General features: G+C 63.1%; 1 protein-coding gene across 10 annotated transcripts in view; it reads left to right on the top strand.

Annotated features, from left to right (window-relative positions):
* PLEC (plectin) overlaps positions 1-16,867 on the top strand; it is a 58,870-nt gene that overhangs the window by 34,607 nt on the left and 7,396 nt on the right. For 8 of the 10 annotated variants that reach the window (XM_069466781.1, XM_069466787.1, XM_069466788.1 and 5 more), the window contains exons 2-31: positions 356-417; positions 813-902; positions 1,785-1,862; positions 1,945-2,037; positions 2,841-3,007; positions 3,327-3,442; positions 3,520-3,626; positions 3,714-3,833; positions 3,911-4,006; positions 4,194-4,321; positions 4,589-4,682; positions 5,307-5,461; positions 5,550-5,859; positions 5,941-6,018; positions 6,096-6,257; positions 6,474-6,578; positions 6,655-6,750; positions 7,038-7,163; positions 8,064-8,216; positions 8,306-8,460; positions 8,542-8,668; positions 8,759-8,942; positions 9,021-9,178; positions 9,297-9,475; positions 11,156-11,294; positions 11,382-11,738; positions 11,814-11,897; positions 12,088-12,192; positions 12,301-12,399; positions 13,384-16,764. In XM_069466781.1, coding sequence (XP_069322882.1) covers positions 356-417; positions 813-902; positions 1,785-1,862; positions 1,945-2,037; positions 2,841-3,007; positions 3,327-3,442; positions 3,520-3,626; positions 3,714-3,833; positions 3,911-4,006; positions 4,194-4,321; positions 4,589-4,682; positions 5,307-5,461; positions 5,550-5,859; positions 5,941-6,018; positions 6,096-6,257; positions 6,474-6,578; positions 6,655-6,750; positions 7,038-7,163; positions 8,064-8,216; positions 8,306-8,460; positions 8,542-8,668; positions 8,759-8,942; positions 9,021-9,178; positions 9,297-9,475; positions 11,156-11,294; positions 11,382-11,738; positions 11,814-11,897; positions 12,088-12,192; positions 12,301-12,399; positions 13,384-16,764 — 7,304 coding nt within the window. The remainder of the gene's footprint in view (positions 1-355; positions 418-812; positions 903-1,784; positions 1,863-1,944; positions 2,038-2,840; positions 3,008-3,326; positions 3,443-3,519; positions 3,627-3,713; positions 3,834-3,910; positions 4,007-4,193; positions 4,322-4,588; positions 4,683-5,306; positions 5,462-5,549; positions 5,860-5,940; positions 6,019-6,095; positions 6,258-6,473; positions 6,579-6,654; positions 6,751-7,037; positions 7,164-8,063; positions 8,217-8,305; positions 8,461-8,541; positions 8,669-8,758; positions 8,943-9,020; positions 9,179-9,296; positions 9,476-11,155; positions 11,295-11,381; positions 11,739-11,813; positions 11,898-12,087; positions 12,193-12,300; positions 12,400-13,383; positions 16,765-16,867) is intronic. The other 2 variants (XM_069466786.1, XM_069466790.1) reach the window with 2 other exon arrangements.

The following is a 16,867-nucleotide window of genomic DNA, read 5'->3' on the forward strand; positions in this document are numbered from 1 at the left end:
CTAGGTCGCAGAGGCAGCGTGTTGCAGAGCAGGCTGGGACTTGTGCAATCCGGGCATGGCTCTGGACTCTCCCCTCTCTGAGCAGAGACAGTGGAGGATTGAGCAGCAGGCCTCCCTGTGCCTGAGCTCCCGCTTGGACCAGAGCTGGCCAGGCCAGGCACCAGGGTCTCTGCTGTCCTGGCAGGGCAGTGGGCCGAGGGGAGGGCTGGTTCTCTGTGGGATCTCAGGGAGGCTTTGGGGGCTTCCTCAGGTGGGATCCGGCCAGCCTGGCCTCTGTGTCTGCACAGCGGTTGCCTCTAGGGCTTCTCTGAGCTTCTCCCAGGCCCTGGGTAAACTGGCCTTGTCCCCCACCCAGATGAGCGGGACCGTGTGCAGAAGAAAACCTTCACCAAGTGGGTCAACAAGCACCTCATCAAGGTCAGTGGCATGTGCTCAGAAGCCTTTCCTGAGGCAGAGGAGGCTGGGGGTCGGGGAGGAGGGTACCCCCACCTGCCCCATGGTTGTCCTCACCTGCCCTTGTTCTCGCCTTTCATCTCTGAAACCTGTCATTTCTGTCCTCTCTCCTCCCCATGCTCGCTCCTGTCTCTTTACTACTACTCCTCTTCCTTCTCCTGGTCTCTCCTGGCTTCTCCGTAGCACTGGAGGGTAGAGGTAGGTGCTTCCAAGGGGCAGAGGCCGTGCTCTGTGCCCTGAGGGACTCAGACCCTATCTCTGCCCCTCTGGGGTTAGGGCCCAGCTCTGGGCTCTGCCCTCCAGGGCCTGTTGGTGGGTGTGGGGATCTGTGGTCAGCCCAGCTCCTATTGTCCCTGCAGGCCCAGAGGCACATCAGTGATCTATATGAAGACCTCCGAGATGGCCACAATCTCATCTCCCTGCTGGAGGTCCTCTCCGGGGACAGCCTGGTGCGTGTGCCCCCACCTCTCCACCTGGGCTCCCCTGCCTGACCTCCCTCCTTGGGACCTTCTCCTACCCACTCTGTGTCCAGCTCAGCCCCTCCTGCCTTCTCCCGGGGAGCAGGCCGGCCTGCCCCACGGTGCCCGCCCATCCAAGGTGTTGGGGCATCGCAGCTGAGGGCTGGCCTAGGAGTGGCCACGACCCCCATGCCTTGGGCTGTTCGGACCCTTGCTGCCCTCCGCCTTGGAGCCCTGACACAGTAACCTCATGCTCTGCTCTGCTTTGGTTTCTCTGCTGCTTGGACTCTGATCCTTGACCTCTGCTCTTTACCCTTTGCCCTGCTCTGGCTGGGCAGCCGAGGGAGCGGGACGTAATCAGGAGCTTGCGCCTGGTGAGTGGTTGTGCCTGCTGGCCACAGCGGCACGTGGGCAACCTGAGACCGTGGAGCCCAGCTCAGCCGGGGATGGCGGCTAGTTTAGCTGACCCATGGCTGGCCCTTGGGTGGGCAGATGGCCGTGTGCCAAGTTGCCTGCTGTGCTGCCTGGGGCTGGGCCTGGGACCCATCACCAGCTGCCGTGGCTGCCACCGCCAGGCAGGAGGACCCTCCCTTACCGCCACTGCCCTCCACCCGCTGCTTCCTGACCATGTCTCCTCCCCACCACCCTTCCTTCCTTTCTGCAGCCTGGGTTGCTGGACTTCCTAAGCCCCTGCTGGGCCTGGTCTAGACTCTAGGCTGGCGTCCTCCTTTTCCAAGCTGGAGAGGGTGCACCTGGGGTGTGGGAGGGGCTGCTGCCCCAGTCGCTGTAGTTGCTTTGGGGGGTACTAAGGGGTGGGACCCAGGAGATGCAGCTGCTATGTGGACGCTGACCATGCCATGCCTCCTCTCACAGCCCCGGGAGAAGGGCAGGATGCGCTTCCACAAGCTACAGAATGTCCAGATTGCCCTGGATTACCTCCGGCACCGCCAGGTAAGGCTGCCCACCTGGCCCCAGGCCCCTCATGCAGCCAGGTTTGGTCCGTGGGCCATGACTTAGAGGTCCTTGCTCACAGGTGAAGCTGGTGAACATCAGGAATGATGACATTGCTGATGGCAACCCCAAGCTGACCCTCGGCCTGATCTGGACAATTATTCTGCACTTCCAGGTAGAATGGTTACCCGCAGGGGTCTCCAGGGTTGCCGTGGGCTCCTGGGCTGGCGGGCTGGCCTGGTGGCACCTGGGCACCTTCCTGCCAGCCCTAGCCCTTGGCTGGCTTCGTGGCCTGAGGGCCTAGGCCTCTCTCCAAGCCTATTCTGTGCCCTCTGGCCCTGGCTGGGCAGGGCCTGGAGCCTCCCTGTGGAGGAATGTGTTCTCTGCTGCCTGCCCTGGGGAAACTTCTGGAGCACCATAGGCTGCACCGGCTGACTCACCCATTGCCCGTCCCGGCTGCACAGGAAGCCACAAATCTGAAAGCTGGGCAGGCAGAGCCTGGCTGGCACGGTAGCTGAGTCACATGGGCCAGCAGGATGACAGACAGCAGGGCAGGAAGGCTGCCAGGCCCACGTGCCATTCACAGTCCCCAGGGTCCTACCCCGAGCAAGCAGAGAGGGGCTTTCCTAGGCCTTGGGGTTTTGGGCCTGCACCTGCTCTTCTTGTGCCCACTCTCTACCATCTCTATGCCAGCCTCTGGGGGTATAGGGTGCACCCCAAGCCTCCTCAGTCAAGGTGGTGGCGGTGAGTGCTGGGGCTCCGACTTACTTTGTGGCCAGTGGCTGGCTGGAGTGGCTTGGGCTTGTGGCCCTGAGATACAGCTGGTCCTAGCTACATCTCCCCCAAGGGGAGAGCCCTGGGAACCCTGCGCAGCCCAGCTGGGTGCTGAGCCACCCGCCCTCATGCATGTGGTCATGGGCGTTGGGCAGGCCAGGCAGCTGGGCTGAACTGCTCCCTCCTGTCCACTGCATGGGGCAGATCTCGGATATCCAGGTGAGCGGGCAGTCGGAGGACATGACAGCCAAGGAGAAGCTGCTGCTGTGGTCACAGCGCATGGTGGAGGGCTACCAGGGCCTGCGCTGTGACAACTTCACTTCCAGCTGGCGCGATGGACGCCTCTTCAATGCCATCATCCACCGGCATAAGTATGTGGTGCTGGGGAGTGAAGGGCTGTGGGCCAGGGGCACCCCCAGGGCACCTCAGCTGGGCAACTTCAGACAAGTCAGGGCGGGGAGGGTGAGTGCCAGCGGCTTCTGGGTGGTGCAGGCCAGCAGGGCCCAGCCCCACCCTGGCGCCCGACCCACCTCCTCCTGGGCCCTTCAGAAGCACCGCTGCCTCCTCAAGGCCTTGGGCCACTGGTTCTCATAGCCATGAGCATCTGTCCCATTTGGACAGCTCAGAAGGGACCTGGCTGGCCAGTGCCCTGCACTCAGTGCACTCTGCCTGTGCCCATGCCCACCACAGGCCCATGCTCATCGACATGAACAAGGTATACCGTCAGAGCAACCTGGAGAACCTGGACCAGGCCTTCTCTGTGGCAGAGCGGGACCTGGGAGTGACTCGGCTCCTGGACCCAGAGGGTGCGTGCCGCTGGCTCCTCCCTGTCCCTCTCTCCTCTATCAGACAAAGCCTCCTCTGACCCCCCACTCCCACACAGATGTGGACGTGCCTCAGCCCGATGAGAAGTCCATCATCACCTACGTCTCATCCCTGTATGACGCCATGCCCCGAGTGCCAGATGCACAGGATGGGGTGAGGGCCAATGTGAGTGGTGGGCTTGGGGGGCAGGTGGGCCTCGTGTCTTGATGGCCCCCAACAGGCCCTGATGATCACTCACTCATGTGCTCACAGGAGCTGCAGCTTCGTTGGCAGGAGTACCGGGAGCTGGTGCTGCTGCTGCTGCAGTGGATCAGGCATCACACAGCTGCCTTTGAGGAGCACAAGTTCCCTTCCAGCTTTGAGGAGATTGAGGTGGGTCTGCCACTTGGGCAGGGGTTCTAGGCCTGCCTTGGGGGCTGGGCACGGTGCTGACACCCCTGTGCCCACAGATCTTGTGGTGCCAGTTCTTGAAGTTTAAGGAAACAGAGCTTCCAGCCAAGGAGGCAGACAAGAACCGCTCTAAGGGCATCTACCAGTCCCTGGAGGTGAGGGGGTATCCCCTAGGGAGGTGAGGGAATGTCCTGGGAGGCTCCTCTGGAGTTCAACTTGGTCTCGCCTTTTGAACCTCTGGGACCAGGGCTGTCCCAGGTCTGGTGGGCTGGGGGCCCGAGGGCCCAGCACACCTACCACCACCCCCTGCAGTCTCAAGCCTGAGCTTGGCCCTGCCCACAGGCCTCGGTGCAAGCAGGCCAGCTCAAGGTGCCCCCTGGCTACCACCCGCTGGACGTGGAGAAGGAGTGGGGCAAACTCCACGTGGCCATCCTGGAGAGGGAGAAGCAGCTCCGGAGCGAGTTTGAGAGGTTGGCGGGGGTGGGGGAGGCCCAGTGGGTGGAGCCCTGTGGTAGCAGGGGAGCCACCCGAGGGTGAGTCACTGCCTGGGGAGGAAACCCCCCCAGGCCAGGGAGCTGCTGCTAACCCGAGGGCCAGTGGGCGGGGGAGGCTGGAGCGAGGGGAGCTGTACTGTGTGGCCAGGGAGGCTGTAGCAGGAGTGGGGCTGCGCTCTGTGGCCAGGGAGGGTGGTGGCTGACCCAACTTACAAGTGGGTCCCTGCGTGCCTTGGGCTTCAGGCTGGAGTGTCTTCAGCGCATAGTGAGCAAGTTGCAGATGGAGGCTGGACTGTGTGAGGAGCAGCTGAACCAGGCCGACGCCCTGCTGCAGTCGGTGAGGGGGAGGGATGGGGCTGGAATGGGCGGGAGGGAGGCGGGAGCCCTAGCCTGCCCCGCCCTGCAACCAAGGAGCCTGGCAGGGGCTGGCCAGGCAGGGGCGGGCTTTGGGGTGGGGAAGCCTGAGCTCCTCCCTCCTGGTGTGCAGCCAACTTTCACCACAGGCTTTGGGCAGAGTTGTCTTCTGGGCACCAAGCAGTCCCCCTCCTATACAGTGGCTTGGTGTTAGGGAGGAGTTGGTGGGGGAAGGACCCAGACCTTCTGCCGGCTGAGTGCCCGTGGGGCCCAGCATGCACAGGGCTTTGTGGCCTGGGCAGAAGCTTGTTGTGGGAGGAGGAGGGAAGTCACGGACAAGGCCACAAGGCATCTTAGTCCTTGGACCTAGCAGAATTCCTGTGGACTTGTTCCCAATCCTGCAGAGAGCTAGAGGGTAGATTTGGCCAGAAGTGCATGTCAGGGTCGGTAGGGAGGGCAGGCAAGGACGGGGATTGGGGGCAGCAAGCCAGCTGAGGCCTGCGACTTGGGCTGGGCAGGCGAGTGAGGGCAGCTACCTTGGCCAAGGCTCCTGTGGGATCAGGAGGTGGGTCAGCTGGGCTCTGTGTCACAGATAACCACTTTGCAGGATGTCCGGCTACTGGCCACAGGCAAAGTGCCACAGCGCGCGGGGGAGGTGGAACGGGACCTGGACAAGGCAGATGGCATGATCCGGCTGCTATTCAATGACGTGCAGACCCTCAAGGATGGACGGCACCCACAGGGCGAGCAGATGTACCGCAGGTGGGGCCCACCCTCACCCATCCCTGGGTGCCCTGGGTATGGGCACCCTGAGGCCTGGCTGACCCCCTCCCTGACTCTGCTGCCCCAGGGTGTACCGCCTGCACGAACGCCTGGTGGCCATTCGCACCGAGTACAACCTCCGGCTGAAGGCAGGCGTGGCTGCCCCTGTGACCCAGGTAACGCTACAGAGTGTGCAGAGGCGCCCTGAGCTCGAGGATTCCACCCTGCGCTACCTGCAGGACTTGCTGGCCTGGGTGGAAGAGAACCAGCGACGAGTGGATGGCGCTGAGTGGGGTGTGGACCTGCCTAGCGTGGAGGCACAGCTGGGTGGCCACCGCGGCCTGCATCAGTCCATCGAGGAATTTCGGGCCAAGATCGAGCGGGCGCGGAGTGATGAGGTGAGTGGCACCCAAGGAGTGGGCAGTGGGTGGGGGCCAGGCCCCGGCCACTGTGGGCCTCAGTCCTCTTGTCTCTTGCAGGGCCAGCTCTCCCCTGCCACCCGGGGTGCCTACCGTGACTGCCTGGGCCGGCTGGACCTGCAGTATGCCAAGCTGCTGGTGAGTGGGGGGGCAGGGCAGGGGCTGGGGGAGGTGGGCAGGCTGTGGCCTGCTGACACGCACCTGCCTGCCCACAGAACTCCTCCAAGGCCCGCCTCCGGTGCCTGGAGAGCCTGCATAACTTTGTGGTGGCAGCCACCAAGGAGCTGATGTGGCTAAACGAGAAGGAAGAAGAGGAGGTGGCCTTCGACTGGAGTGAGCGCAATGCCAACATGGTTGCCAAGAAGGAGAGCTACTCGGTGAGGCAGGCAGTGGCCTTCTAGAACTCTCCCATGACCATCCCACCTGTGCCCGTGGTTGTCTCCCAAGGGTGGGAGCACCTCAGCTGGTAGCTGGTCAGGTCCAGCTCCAGAATCCACAGACACCAATATGGAACTCAAGTCAAATTTGCTGGGAGACTGGCAGACCCCAGCGTAGCCCGACACTGTCCCTGAGACCCTCTGCCCTTTTTCCAGGCCCTGATGCGTGAGCTGGAGCTGAAGGAAAAGAAAATCAAGGAGCTCCAGAATACTGGTGACCGGCTGCTGCGGGAGGACCACCCTGCTCGGCCCACAGTAGAGGTGGGGCAGGGCTGTGGGGACCACCCTGGGCCCTGGGGGTGGGATGGGGCCTGACAAGGACCTCGCTGTCTTGCAGTCCTTCCAGGCTGCCCTGCAGACCCAGTGGAGCTGGATGCTACAGCTGTGCTGCTGCATTGAGGCGCACCTGAAGGAGAACACCGCCTACTTCCAGGTGAGAGCAGGAGATCCCCCCACCCCACACAGCTCAGCTACAGCCTTGGAGCAACCCCTGGACCCCTGTGGCAGACACGTGGCCCCTGACTAATAGCTTCCTGTCTGTCCAGATGCTGCCAGCTGCTTCCTGAACTCTGTCCCACTGGGCTTGGAGTTCTCCCCGGGCCTCCCAGGGGCTTCATTGTCCCTTGCCTCAGGCCTCACCCCTTAGGCCTACACTGGGGCAGCTCTGGCCTGGGGCTCCTGGCCCAGACAGCCTGGCATGACCCCCTTCCACCACCCTAGTTTTTCTCAGATGTGCGGGAGGCTGAGGAGCAGTTGCAGAAGCTGCAGGAGACGCTGCGCAGGAAGTACAGCTGCGACCGCTCCATCACCGTCACCCGGCTCGAGGACCTGCTGCAGGATGCCCAGGTGAGGCAAACTCTTGGTGCAGGAGTGCAGGGAGAGAGTCTGGCCTGGGGTTTGGGCTGCATGGTACTCTGGGGGTGGGAGCAGCCAGAGGGGCCAGCAGGGGTTGGGGATGCATGATGGGGGGCATAGAGGCCACTGAGTGTGGGGGAGAAAAGATGTGGGTATATAGGGACCTGGCTGGCCGCAGCCGGTATGAATCCCTGACCCTTGGAGCCCACGGAGCAAACAGAGGCTTGAAGTCAGCTGCCGTCACCAGCCCTTTTATCATAGATGAGTGCACTGGCTTTCTGGCCTGCAGCAGACACAGTCTGAGGCTGTGAAGAGCGGAGGGGTGGCTGGGCACCCAGGAGGGCAGAGCATGCTTGGTGGGGGGTGATGGAGGGAAGAAGGGATGGGACACTGGACAGGTTCCTGTGGTCGGCAGGGGCTGGGAGAGGGCAGGAGAGGTGTAGACAGCTCCAGGGTGGACTCTGACCCACAGCCTGGGCAGTCCTTGATGGGATTTGCCTCACACACAGGGGTTGGATGGGGGAGGCAGGTGACCTGCCGCCTGAAGGGGAGGTGGGAGGGGAGAGAACACTGTAGGAGCTGGTGCATAGCCAGGCTGTACTCCTGGTCCTGGAGGACATAGGGGGTGGTCTGGGGCACAGGAGGGCACCCAGTCCTTGATTAGGAGAGAAGAGAGTGGGTGAAGTCTGCTGGGGCCTGTCTCAGCCACACCTACTGCCTCCAAGTGCCTCCAGACCCCAGAGTACCAGGAAATACCCATAGACTTGTCCTGGGAGTGCTGGGCATGTCTGCGCTTCACTGTGGCAGGCCCGTGGGTCTTCGTGGCCTTCACCCAGATGTGCCCTGTGTCTGGATGCGGCCGTGTCAACCTGAGCTGCCCCTCCCTCACAGGATGAGAAGGAGCAAGTGAACGAGTACAAGGGCCATCTCGCAGGCCTGGCTAGGAGAGCCAAGGCCATTGTGCAGCTGAAGCCCCGCAACCCAGCCTACCCTGTGCGGGGCCACGTGCCCCTGCTGGCCGTGTGTGACTACAAGCAGGTGGAGGTGAGGGCTGGGCCAGGTGTCACATGGGAGGGGCGTGGCCAGGCAGGGCACAGGTGTGGCCACATCGTTACTGATTCTGACTGTCCCAGGTGACCGTGCACAAGGGTGATGAATGCCAGCTGGTGGGCCCTGCGCAGCTGTCCCACTGGAAGGTGCTCAGCAGCTCTGGCAATGAGGCTGCTGTGCCCTCTGTGTGCTTCCTCGTGCCGCCACCCAACCAGGAAGCCCAGGAGGCCGTCACCAGGTGGGTGGCCCAGGGTCCAGCAGCTGGAGGGGTGGGCAGCAGGCGGGCCCCAGACACCCTGACTATGTCCTGACTTGCCAGGCTGGAGGCCCAGCACCAGGCCTTGGTCGCATTGTGGCACCAGCTGCATGTGGACCTGCGGAGCCTTCTGGCGTGGCAGAACCTCAGCCGAGATGTGCAGCTCATCCGCTCCTGGTCCTTGGTCACGGTATGACTCCCCACTGGCCGCGGGCTCTCTGAATGGGAGGAGGGGACCAGCCTGCCTCGCCCTGTGCTCAGCCCCATATCCTGTCCCCAGTTCCGCACGCTGAAGCCAGAAGAGCAGCGCCAAGCCCTGCGCAGCCTGGAGCTGCACTACCAGGCCTTCCTGCGGGACAGCCAGGACGCTGGTGGGTTTGGGCCTGAGGACCGGCTGATAGCCGAGCGCGAGTATGGCTCCTGCAGCCGCCACTACCAGCAGCTGCTGCAGAGCCTGGAGCAAGGTATGGGGCGAGCAGGGCCTGGGAGCGCAGGTGGCTGGCTATGGGCTGGGCAACTGAGTAACCAGAATGTGCCCCCAGGCGAGCAGGAGGAGTCTCGCTGTCAGCGCTGCATCTCAGAGCTCAAGGACATCCGGCTGCAGCTGGAGGCCTGGGAGACTCGCACTGTGCACCGCCTGCGGTTGCCACTAGATAAAGAGCCAGCCCGGGAATGTGCCCAGCGAATCGCTGAGCAGCAGGCAGGCGCCTCCCCTCCCCTGTCTCTGTCCCTCTCCAGCCCCACCTCCCTCCCTGGGCCTTCTAAGGGTGCTGTGCTAGGTCTGGGGGTCAGCATGCCCCTGCTTGGTCTCTCTGCAGAAAGCACAGGCTGAAGTGGAGGGGCTGGGCAAGGGGGTTGCCCGGCTCTCCTCGGAGGCCGAGAAAGTCCTGGCCCTGCCTGAGCCATCGCCGGCTGCCCCCACTCTGCGCTCAGAGCTGGAGCTGACACTCGGCAAGCTGGAGCAGGTGCGCAGCCTGTCTGCCATCTACCTGGAGAAGTGAGTGAACCTGTCTGTGAGAGGCTGGTCATGTTATGGTGAGGGCTGTGACCACAAGAGCATTCTGAGCAGAGGAAGGAGGGGCACAAGGGGATGAGGGGTACTGGGTTAAGGGCTATAGAGAGATCTGGCCAGGGGATGGCTGTGGAGGTGGCAAGAAGAATTCAAGCCTGAGGTGTTTCAGAGACAATACTCTTGGGACTTGCTGATGATTGGATGGGGCGTGAGAGAGAAGGAGGAGGGCAGGAGCTGTTCACTGAGGTCAGGGGCTGAGGGAGCCAGGACCTGGGGAACCCAACCTATGGGAAGTCGGGGCAGCCAGCCCAGGCGAGAGACGGAGTTTAGGTGGTGGACAGAAAGGAGTGGTAAGGAGGAAAGAACCAAGGAAGCACCACCCCAGCCTCAGCATTGGGAGCTCAGGAGGAGGAGGGTAGTTGGGGTGGCCCAGGCCAGAGAGGTTCTGAGGAGGGAGGGCTTGGCCTAAGGGCAGGGGTGGCCTCAAGAGAGGGTCTTCTTAGTGGAAGGTGGGCGTGGAGACCTGCAAGGAGTAGGTGGGAGTGGAAATAGTAGGTGAGATACTGGAGGGCAGGGTGTAAGAGGCCCCCAGTGCCAGGGTCTATCTGGGCATTCTCCCCAGCATCTTCCCCTGGTCCCAGAGCCCCCACCAGGCCTGCCCTCCTGCCTGCTGATGCCCAGCCACAGGGCCTCTTCTACGCTTTCTTTGCTGCTTATTTCAGCAAATTTTAATTCAGGGGCATAAAAAAGTACCTTCATGTGGATCCACTTTCAGTAGAGTAGTGAGAAATCTTTCTCCACCCTGTTTCTCATCTGTCCCATTCCTGCCTTGCCCCTCAGGGGCTTCTGGCATATATTTGTTTTTTTTTTCCCCTCCCGAGACAGTCTCACTCTGTTGCCTGGGCTAGAGTACCATGGCATCAGCCTAGCTCACAGCAACCTCAAACTCCTGGGCTCAAGCAATCCTCCTGCCTCAGTTTCCCAAGTAGCTGGGACTACAGACATGTGCTACCATACCCGGCTAATTTTTTCTATATATTTTTAGTTATCCATATAATTTCTTTCTATTTTTAGTAGAGACGGGGTCTTGCTCTTGCTCAGGCTGGTCTTGAACTCCTGAGCTCAAATAATCCACCTGCCTTGGTCTCCCAGAGTGCTAGGATTACAGGTGTGAGCCACCACACCTGGCCCTTCTGGAATGTATTTCTAATGTATTATTTCTTAGGCTCCTATATTATAAACAGTACGTCCACCTTCCACGCACAAATACTAACTGATGTTTGAGAGAAATGTCGCTGTCTGGTATAAGCTGCCATTCGCCTGGGTACCCCTCACCCAGTCTTGGGCTGGAAGGCTAATCACTATATCCCTAGGCCCTGTGGGTGTCAGGATGCTGCAGGAATGCAGCCTGTGGGCTCCACTTGCCTCAGGGCCTTGGAGTCTGCTGTTCCTAGCCATGTGACCTCCCTCCAGATCTTTGGGCTGGAGCTTAAACCACCTTCTCCCCACATGTCTGTTTTTCTCCCTGAAGCCTGTGAACACAGGGGTCAGCTGACCCCCAGGGCTTTGGCCGGTCAGGTCTGGGCTGGGCAGGCAGCACTCACCAGGCACCTAGGCTCTGGTTCCATCACCTTGGGCCTGGCTCTGAGCTGCGCTCTCTTCCAGGCTCAAGACCATCAGCCTGGTGATCCGCAGCACACAGGGGGCAGAGGAGGTGCTCAGAGCCCACGAGGGACAGCTCAAGGAGGCCCAGGCTGTGCCTGCCACCACTGCAGAGCTTGAGGCGACCAAGGCTGCACTGAAGGTACTGTTGCAGGGCTGGTGCCTTGCCAGGGGCGGAGGGACAGTGGGACCCAGCTAAAACGGCACCCTCCTCTCCTGTCCCCAACAGAAGCTACGGGCCCAGGCGGAGGTGCAGCAGCCTGTGTTTGATGCTGTGCGGGACGAGCTGCGGGGGGCACAGGAGGTGGGTGAGCGGCTGCAGCAGCAGCACAGCGAGCGGGATGTGGAGGTAGAGCGTTGGCGGGAGCGGGTCACCCAGCTGCTGGAGCGCTGGCAGGCTGTGCTGGCCCAGATCGACGTGCGGCAGCGTGAACTTGAGCAGCTGGGCCGTCAGCTGCGTTACTACCGTGAGAGCGCGGACCCGCTGGGTGCCTGGCTACAGGACGCCCGTCAGCGGCAGGAGAAGATCCAGGCCATGCCGCTGGCTGACAGCCGGGCTGTGCGGGAGCAGCTGCGGCAGGAGAAGGTGGGCCAGGGTCAGTGGGGTCGGGGGCAGTAGGGCACACCCTGTGGCCACTGTGCTGACCACCCTACCCCTCAGGCCCTGCTGGAGGAGATCGAGCGACACAGTGAGAAGGTCGAGGAGTGCCAGAGGTTTGCGAAGCAATACATCAATGCCATCAAGGTGAGCCTCCAGCCTCCTGCTGTGCTGGCCAACCCCATTTCCAGGGACACTTGCGGGGTCAGTGGGCGTAGGACTCTGCAGTGCCCCCTGAGCCTGGGCCACGCTGGGGAAAGCCTGTGGGTAGGTATGGGGGCTGGGCACAGGCAGCTGGAGGACAGAGCTGCTGCCTGACCACAGTGTGTACCCACAGGACTACGAGCTCCAGCTGGTTACATACAAGGTGCAGCTTGAGCCAGTGGCCTCCCCAGCCAAGAAGCCCAAGGTCCAGTCTGGGTCAGAGAGCGTCATCCAAGAGGTAGGGTGGGAGTAGGCTGAGCCTGGCCTGGTGAGGGGCTGGGTGGGCCTTGTGGGGGTGTGGCTCTCAACAGGGCTGACCCTGGCTGCGCCCCCCCCCACCCTCCAGTATGTGGACCTGCGCACACGCTACAGTGAGCTGACCACACTCACAAGCCAATATATCAAGTTCATCAGCGAGACTCTGCGGCGCATGGAGGAGGAGGAGGTATGGTCACGTTTGGTGGGGCCGGGTAGGGGTGGGGAGGGTCTTGCCACCTGCCCCTACAAATGCAGCCAAGGGAGCTGTCTGAGACCACTTACTGTAGCCCCCTCATTCCCCTTCTGCCTGGTGCTATCCAGCACCCGTTACCCCCCAGCACGGCCTACCCCAGGCTGTCCCCCCTTGGCCTGGCACTGCGCTGCTCTCCCCACAGTGGCTGGCGCCTCCTTTCTCCTCTGTTTTGGCGAGTATCTTTTGCCAGCATCCCACTGGCTCTCGTGTGCGTTCTTCCTGGGGCTTCTGTATTGGTCTCCACACTTGGCCCTTTGCTCTGGGAAGAGTCGGTGGCGGGGCATTAGGTCATGGGGGCCTGGAAGTGGTGCCCACCTATTCAGTTCCTTCCTGCCTCTCAGCTGCCCCTGTGGTTTGGGCTGCCTGTGGCCCTGTCTCCTTTCTGCTCGAAGCTGCTGGCTGGAAAGTCCCTCTTGTGAGCTGGCTCAGAGCTGTACTGCTGTGCCCACTCTGGCCACTCTGCCCTGCCCCAGCCAACCCCACTGGGCTTTGGGAATGGCCCCTGACTGGAGAGAGGGGCTCTGCGGTGGGTGCCAGGCCCACTGGCCTCCAGCAGAGCTCAGGCAGGGCTGTGTGGTAGGCACAGCTCACAGACCCTACAAGCCTCCTGCTTTGCTCTCTCTTTCTCCCCCCATCCGTTTGTCTGTCTCCGTCGCCTGTCTGCGGGGAAGAGGGGAGGACACCTAGGCCTCCTTCCCCAGGCTGGTGAGCACGGTGGGGCTGGCTGCGCTCACTGCCCGAGTGCCCTGGGCGGGTGCACGCTGTCTCCTTGGCCGGGCTGGGACCTCTGTCCTCTCTGATCCCCCTGCATCGCGCTGTCCAAGTGAACTGTGGTAGTGCTGTGTCCTGTGAGCACCTGGCACCTGTCCCATGCTCACGCTCTCTCTGGTTCTCTTCCTCTCTCTGCCGCGGCCTCAGAGGCTGGCTGAGCAGCAGCGGGCAGAGGAGCGGGAGCGGCTGGCCGAGGTGGAGGCTGCGCTGGAGAAGCAGCGGCAGCTGGCCGAGGCACACGCCCAGGCAAAGGCTCAGGCAGAGCGGGAGGCACAGGAGCTGCAGCAGCGCATGCAAGAGGAGGTGGTACGGCGGGAGGAGGCGGCGGTGGATGCACAGCAGCAGAAGCGTAGCATCCAGGAGGAGCTGCAGCATCTGCGGCAGAGCTCGGAGGCAGAGATCCAGGCCAAGGCCCAGCAGGTGGAGGCGGCTGAACGTAGCCAGCTGCGCATCGAGGAGGAGATCCGCATTGTGCGCCTGCAGCTGGAGGCAACTGAGCGCCAGCGCAGTGGGGCAGAGGGGGAGCTGCAAGCGCTGCGCGCGCGGGCAGAGGAAGCTGAGGCGCAGAAGCGGCAGGCACAGGAGGAGGCCGAGCGCTTGCGGAAGCAGGTGCAGGACGAGAGCCAACGCAAGCGGCAGGCAGAGGCAGAGTTGGCCCTGCGCGTGAAGGCCGAGGCTGAGGCAGCTCGAGAGAAGCAGCGGGCCCTGCAGGCACTGGAGGAGCTGCGGCTGCAGGCTGAGGAGGCAGAGCGGCGGCTGCGGCAGGCCGAGGCAGAGCGGGCACGCCAGGTGCAGGTGGCCCTGGAGACAGCCCAGCGCAGCGCGGAGGTGGAGCTACAGAGCAAGCGTGCCTCCTTCGCAGAGAAGACAGCGCAGCTGGAGCGCACTCTGCAGGAGGAACACGTGGCAGTGGCACAGCTGCGGGAGGAGGCTGAGCGGCGGGCACAGCAGCAGGCAGAGGCCGAGCGTGCCCGCGAGGAGGCAGAGCGTGAGCTGGAGCGCTGGCAGCTGAAGGCCAATGAGGCGCTAAGGCTGCGGCTGCAGGCAGAGGAGGTGGCGCAGCAGAAGAGCCTGGCACAGGCTGAGGCTGAGAAGCAGAAAGAGGAGGCAGAGCGTGAGGCACGGCGACGCGGGAAAGCGGAGGAGCAGGCCGTGCGCCAGCGGGAACTGGCCGAGCAGGAGCTGGAGAAGCAGCGGCAGCTGGCAGAGGGCACTGCGCAGCAGCGCCTGGCCGCGGAGCAGGAGCTGATCCGCCTGCGGGCTGAGACAGAGCAGGGGGAGCAGCAGCGGCAGCTGTTGGAGGAGGAGCTTGCCCGGCTGCAGCGCGAGGTGGCCGCAGCCACGCAGAAGCGCCAGGAGTTGGAGGCCGAGCTGGCCAAGGTGAGGGCTGAGATGGAGGTGCTGCTGGCCAGCAAGGCACGGGCCGAGGAGGAGTCACGCTCCACCAGTGAGAAGTCTAAGCAGAGACTGGAGGCTGAGGCCAGCCGGTTCCGTGAGCTGGCTGAGGAAGCTGCCCGCCTGCGTGCCCTGGCGGAGGAGGCCAAGCGGCAGCGGCAGCTGGCTGAGGAGGATGCAGCACGGCAGCGGGCCGAGGCAGAGCGTGTGCTTGCCGAGAAGCTGGCTGCCATCAGCGAAGCCACGCGGCTTAAGACGGAGGCGGAGATCGCGCTCAAGGAGAAGGAGGCGGAGAATGAGCGCCTGCGACGGCTGGCAGAAGATGAGGCCTTCCAGCGGCGCCGGCTAGAGGAGCAGGCTGCGCAGCACAAGGCTGACATAGAGGAGCGCCTGGCCCAGCTGCGTAAGGCATCGGAGAGTGAGCTGGAGCGGCAGAAGGGGTTGGTGGAGGACACACTGCGGCAGCGGCGGCAGGTAGAGGAAGAGATCCTGGCACTGAAGGCAAGCTTTGAGAAGGCAGCTGCTGGCAAGGCGGAGCTGGAGCTGGAGCTGGGGCGCATTCGCAGCAACGCTGAGGACACCCTGCGCAGCAAGGAACAGGCCGAGATGGAGGCTGCACGGCAGCGGCAGTTGGCAGCTGAGGAGGAACAGCGGCGCCACGAGGCAGAGGAGCGCGTGCAAAAGAGCCTGGCAGCCGAGGAGGAAGCTGCACGGCAGCGCAGGGCAGCACTAGAGGAAGTGGAGCGACTCAAAGCCAAGGTGGAAGAGGCACGGCGCCTGCGGGAGCGAGCAGAACAGGAGTCAGCCCGGCAGCTGCAGCTAGCCCAGGAAGCTGCCCAGAAGCGGCTGCAGGCAGAGGAGAAGGCGCATGCCTTCGCAGTGCAACAGAAGGAGGAGGAGCTGCAGCAGACACTGCAGCAGGAGCAGAGCATGCTGGAGCGGCTGCGTGGTGAGGCTGAGACAGCGCGGCGAGCGGCCGAAGAGGCAGAGGCGGCACGGGAGCAGGCCGAGCGTGAGGCGGCACAGTCCCGGCGGCAGGTGGAAGAGGCCGAGCGGCTGAAGCAGTCAGCAGAGGAGCAGGCACAGGCCCGGGCGCAGGCGCAGGCAGCTGCAGAGAAACTGCGCAAGGAGGCCGAGCAAGAGGCAGCACGGCGGGCACAGGCAGAACAGGCGGCCTTGCGGCAGAAGCAGGCAGCTGATGCAGAGATGGAGAAGCACAAGAAGTTTGCTGAGCAGACGCTGCGACAGAAGGCACAGGTGGAGCAGGAACTAACGACACTGCGGCTGCAGCTGGAGGAGACTGACCACCAGAAGAGCCTCCTGGATGAAGAGCTGCAGCGGCTAAAGGCGGAGGCAACAGAGGCCACCCGCCAGCGCAACCAGGTGGAGGAGGAGCTCTTCTCGGTGCGTGTACAGATGGAGGAGCTGGGCAAGCTCAAGGCTCGCATTGAGGCAGAGAACCGTGCACTCATCTTGCGTGACAAGGACAACACACAGCGGTTCCTGCAGGAGGAGGCCGAGAAGATGAAGCAGGTGGCAGAGGAGGCTGCGCGACTGAGCATAGCAGCTCAGGAGGCTGCACGGCTGCGGCAGTTGGCGGAGGAAGACCTAGCACAACAGCGGACCCTGGCTGAGAAGATGCTCAAGGAGAAGATGCAGGCAGTACAGGAGGCCACGAGGCTCAAGGCCGAGGCTGAGCTGCTGCAGCAACAAAAAGAGCTGGCGCAGGAGCAGGCCCGGAGGCTGCAGGAGGACAAGGAGCAAATGGCACAGCAGCTGGCACAGGAGACGCAGGGTTTCCAGCGGACGTTGGAGGCAGAGCGGCAGCGGCAGCTGGAGATGAGCGCCGAGGCTGAGCGCCTCAAGCTGCGTGTGGCTGAGATGAGCCGGGCCCAGGCCCGTGCCGAGGAGGACGCCCAGCGCTTCCGGAAGCAGGCAGAGGAGATTGGTGAGAAGCTGCACCGCACAGAGCTCGCCACGCAGGAAAAGGTGACACTGGTGCAGACACTTGAGATCCAGCGGCAGCAGAGCGACCATGATGCTGAGCGCCTGCGGGAGGCCATCGCTGAGCTGGAGCGTGAGAAGGAGAAGCTCAAGCAGGAGGCCAAATTGCTGCAGCTCAAGTCCGAAGAGGTACCAGCCCTCTCTCCATGCAGTGGGTGGACCCTGGGGATCTACCCTGGGGTGGGGTGGCAGGTGTTCCCGGGCCGGTGGTCCCTGACTTCCAACTCCCTTC

The sequence above is a fragment of the Eulemur rufifrons genome, chromosome 3 (genome assembly GCF_041146395.1).
Source record: "Eulemur rufifrons isolate Redbay chromosome 3, OSU_ERuf_1, whole genome shotgun sequence".
Lineage (NCBI taxonomy): Eukaryota > Metazoa > Chordata > Mammalia > Primates > Lemuridae > Eulemur > Eulemur rufifrons.